The 3,381-nt window shown below is 40.2% G+C and overlaps 1 protein-coding gene across 1 annotated transcript in view; it reads right to left on the reverse strand.

Annotated features, from left to right (window-relative positions):
• Window positions 1-96: 96 nt before the first annotated feature.
• Window positions 97-3,381, reverse strand: part of LOC107097433 — a 7,566-nt gene continuing 4,281 nt past the window's right edge. The window contains exons 3-8 of the mRNA XM_015394580.1: window positions 2,006-2,215; window positions 1,766-1,837; window positions 1,503-1,611; window positions 1,234-1,363; window positions 190-427; window positions 97-117 (exon numbers count right to left, since the gene is read on the reverse strand). Of these exons, the coding sequence (XP_015250066.1) occupies window positions 97-117; window positions 190-427; window positions 1,234-1,363; window positions 1,503-1,611; window positions 1,766-1,837; window positions 2,006-2,215 (780 nt within the window). The remainder of the gene's footprint in view (window positions 118-189; window positions 428-1,233; window positions 1,364-1,502; window positions 1,612-1,765; window positions 1,838-2,005; window positions 2,216-3,381) is intronic.

Raw genomic sequence — 3,381 nt, forward strand, 5'->3', positions numbered from 1 at the left:
CTGGTTCACAAAGAGACAAAGTGGAGGAAACACTGAGGGGAACGTTTAAAACCCAAAACCTGACTGTTTCTATGGCAACAACCACTAAGTTTAGCATCATTCAGAGAGCTGATGCCACTGAGGAAACCAGAGACACCGTCAGGATCAAACTACTCTCTGATCTACGACCTGTGTCTGCAGGCGACTCACCACAACTCTGCCTCCTTGGTTCAGACCAATGGCCTGTCCTGCCAGTTGCAGCGTCACACTGTCCAGGAAGCTCACATCTTTACGACGGCGCTCCTGGAAGTTGGCCAGAACCTGGAAGCCTGGTGCTGATGGGATCCTCAGCAGAGAGTATGAACAGCGATCCTTCACAGAGTTCTGCTGGCCGTGGAAGTCGATGACAGCGGGACCCGTCACCGTGCAGATGGCGTCCAGAAAACAGCTAAAGGAGGCAGATAAAATAAAGTCTATCAATAAATGACAATACCTCAAATTTATGTCAGCAAAACAATTCATACACTTAGATTGATATATATTGATGGATAGCATAGCACAAGGTGGCAACTTGTTACAGTCACTTTTTTATTTACGGTCTTTGTCTTCTTGTTGAATCATTGCCTCCTTGATGTTCAGTTTGTGCCTTCTGCTCTTTCATGCCGTGGAGTTGGAACACATTAACTATTATTCTTGGTTTAGACATTGCTTGGATATTTTTTTAATACAGCAGCATAAGAAATTATAACTTCTCAAAATGTCAAACCATGCTAGATTTAGTAAAGTTCAATCAGTTGTGCTGAAGATCAAATGTTAGTGACAAAGCGAGAGCGACTTCCCCCTGATGTCACAACCCTGCAACAAAGATTACGTAAGCAGCCGACCACGGACCAGCCCAGGCGTGATTGCTGTTGGCTGTGGCACCTCTACTAAGGTGCTGCCAATGCTAAAGGCTGCTAAACCAAGCCGGACAGGAAGTTTTCCTCTCCACTGTCGCTACAAGTATGCTTAGCGTCAGCTTTCGAGTCATTGAGTCGATGCAATCAGCTGATTTTCTTTAGATAGAAAACCTTGAATCGATTTTGACCGAATGATCTGGTTGAATTGTCTCTGTAAAGTGCCTTGAGATGGCATTTGTTGTGAATTGGCACTATATAAATAAATGGAATTTAAATGGTTTAGATTGCATTTAATATCTCTACTTCCATGTTATTCACATTTATCTGCTCCTATTTTAAAGGAGAATTTATTTACCTGCCATTGCCTTGACATTGTTCCAGAGGTCCACAGGTGGTGTTCTGGAGGACAACATCTGCAGAGCAAACGAGGCTGATACAGTTTTGCGGATGAGAGGTGACCACATCTCCACGTCTGTACAAAACCCCTAAGAAAAGAAGGAAGATCAGTTTCAGATGAAAAACCCATAAATATTGTAATGATTCATTTTTGCCCCAGAGCAAAAACAAAAGTGAGATTTGAACTTTTTTGGTCGGATTTAGAAATATTACAAGAGATTCGCCAACCTAAGTGTCTGCAGCCAGACAGGTCTGCATATTTCCTTTCGTTTTCTCCTTCAGTATACGTCACATTAAGTGACTCAACTTTAGTGCCATCCACCAGAATGTCAACCAGCTACAAAAGAAAAAGTAGAGTTAAAACCAGAGATCCTTCATACAGGTGGAGAGATATAGAGACAAGTACAATACAAGTCTCTGTAACAGAAATAAAGTAGGAGAAAGGGAAGTCATAAAATCAATGTTCACCTAGGTGGAGAACAGTTCCTTACCGATAGGTTCCCACTCGTATGTTGAGCCATAAAAGCTGTCTCTGACCCAAAGTTGGCTATGGTATAAAAGCCCTGTAAGAAGAACACGTAAGCATGTTTTTATCTTTAAAAAACATTTCAGAAAAATGCCTTATATCGAACCAGATTTTAAAAAAGAGATGGTAGTTATTTCTCCAATAATCGCTCATGTTTAAGTTGATAAACTCAATGTTAAACTCAACTTAATGTTGCAGAACTCACGTTATCAGTGGCCATTACAACAAGGCATTCCAAGGTCCTGTTCATTATGGCCGGGATATTTTGATGTATGTCCATTTCTATTGTTGGAAGCCTTCCAGTAATCAGAAGCATTGCCCTCGCTTCTTTAGGTCCCACCAAACAGCTGCCATTGTTCTTAGGGTTGTAGAAGCCGTTGAAACAGATCACAAAGTTTTCACTTGTAAAGTTCACCTGGAAGAGTCAGAAACAAAGAAAACTGATTAGAATCAACTTTATAACGACAGACAAGATAACCTCAATATAAGTTTATAGAAAAATAAATAGCAAAGAAATTCCTAGATTTGTCTTAAAGTTATGTTTTTACCTTCTTTCAAATTAAATTAAGCATCATTGTTGCATCTGTTTAAGAAAAATGCAGTTTCCATAATGTATTTTGAGCAGGGGTTGGTAGAGCAATCCAAAAAATTACTCATGTAAGAGTAAAAAACATAAACAGCTACTAAAGTACACCAATCCAAGCCCCTTTTAAAAGACACAGAGGACCATCGGTGTTAAAAGCCAGAAAACAAAAATGGGTCTTAAAATTAGGTTTTAACATGGGTGGGACAGCGTTCCACAATTTAAGTCATGCTGCTGAAAAGGCCTGTTCTTCCCATTGGAAATCTATGTTCCTTATTTTTTTTTTTTTACATTTATTTAAAATACTCTGTTTTAAAACTAGTCAGTTTCTGTTCTTGGGGGTCTTTAGAGCTTTCTGAGTTTCAAGTTAAGCAATAACTAACAATAAGTCTTGATATGTTGCTGCAAACTAAACCAAATTTCTCAAGGCTTGAGGAAATTTTACTGGGTTCTTGCTTTGCGCTTGTTCTGTGTCGTTAAATCTGCTCGTCATTCTCACAGTCTGCCTGTGTTATATCTCTGGGTCAGTTTCAAGAAGCCAGAAATAAAATCATATCCTCTCAAAGAATTTTCTTCACATTTTAAGAGACAGGCAGAAACCATAGCAGAAGTGAAGGCAGTGTACTCTTTCCTATTATTTATTACAAAGTTAAAATTGAACACCAGTCTAAGTCACCAAATCATAACTGCTTAAGATAAACGTTGCCAATTATAGCTGAATCCACTATGGCAGAGGTCACGGATTAGGGGACCGCGGATCTGGACCCACCTGCTGGCTAATCCGGATCCAACCTCATTTAGAACATTTATAAATTACCGCATGTTGTCCGACTACAGTGTCTAATTTCAATTGCGCCACTTCTCCTGTTAATACGGTAAAGCCCACCGGAGCATCCAGCTCCAGGCTACACGTGATAGAAATTAGCCAATCAGCTGTCAGTCTGTGTTGCTGCTACTGCTACTTTTAGACACAGCAGGCAAACCTGTGGCAAGCCGGG

Source organism: Cyprinodon variegatus, unplaced genomic scaffold, assembly GCF_000732505.1.
Source record: "Cyprinodon variegatus isolate N-32 unplaced genomic scaffold, C_variegatus-1.0 Scaffold696, whole genome shotgun sequence".
NCBI classification, from domain to species: Eukaryota; Metazoa; Chordata; class Actinopteri; order Cyprinodontiformes; family Cyprinodontidae; genus Cyprinodon; species Cyprinodon variegatus.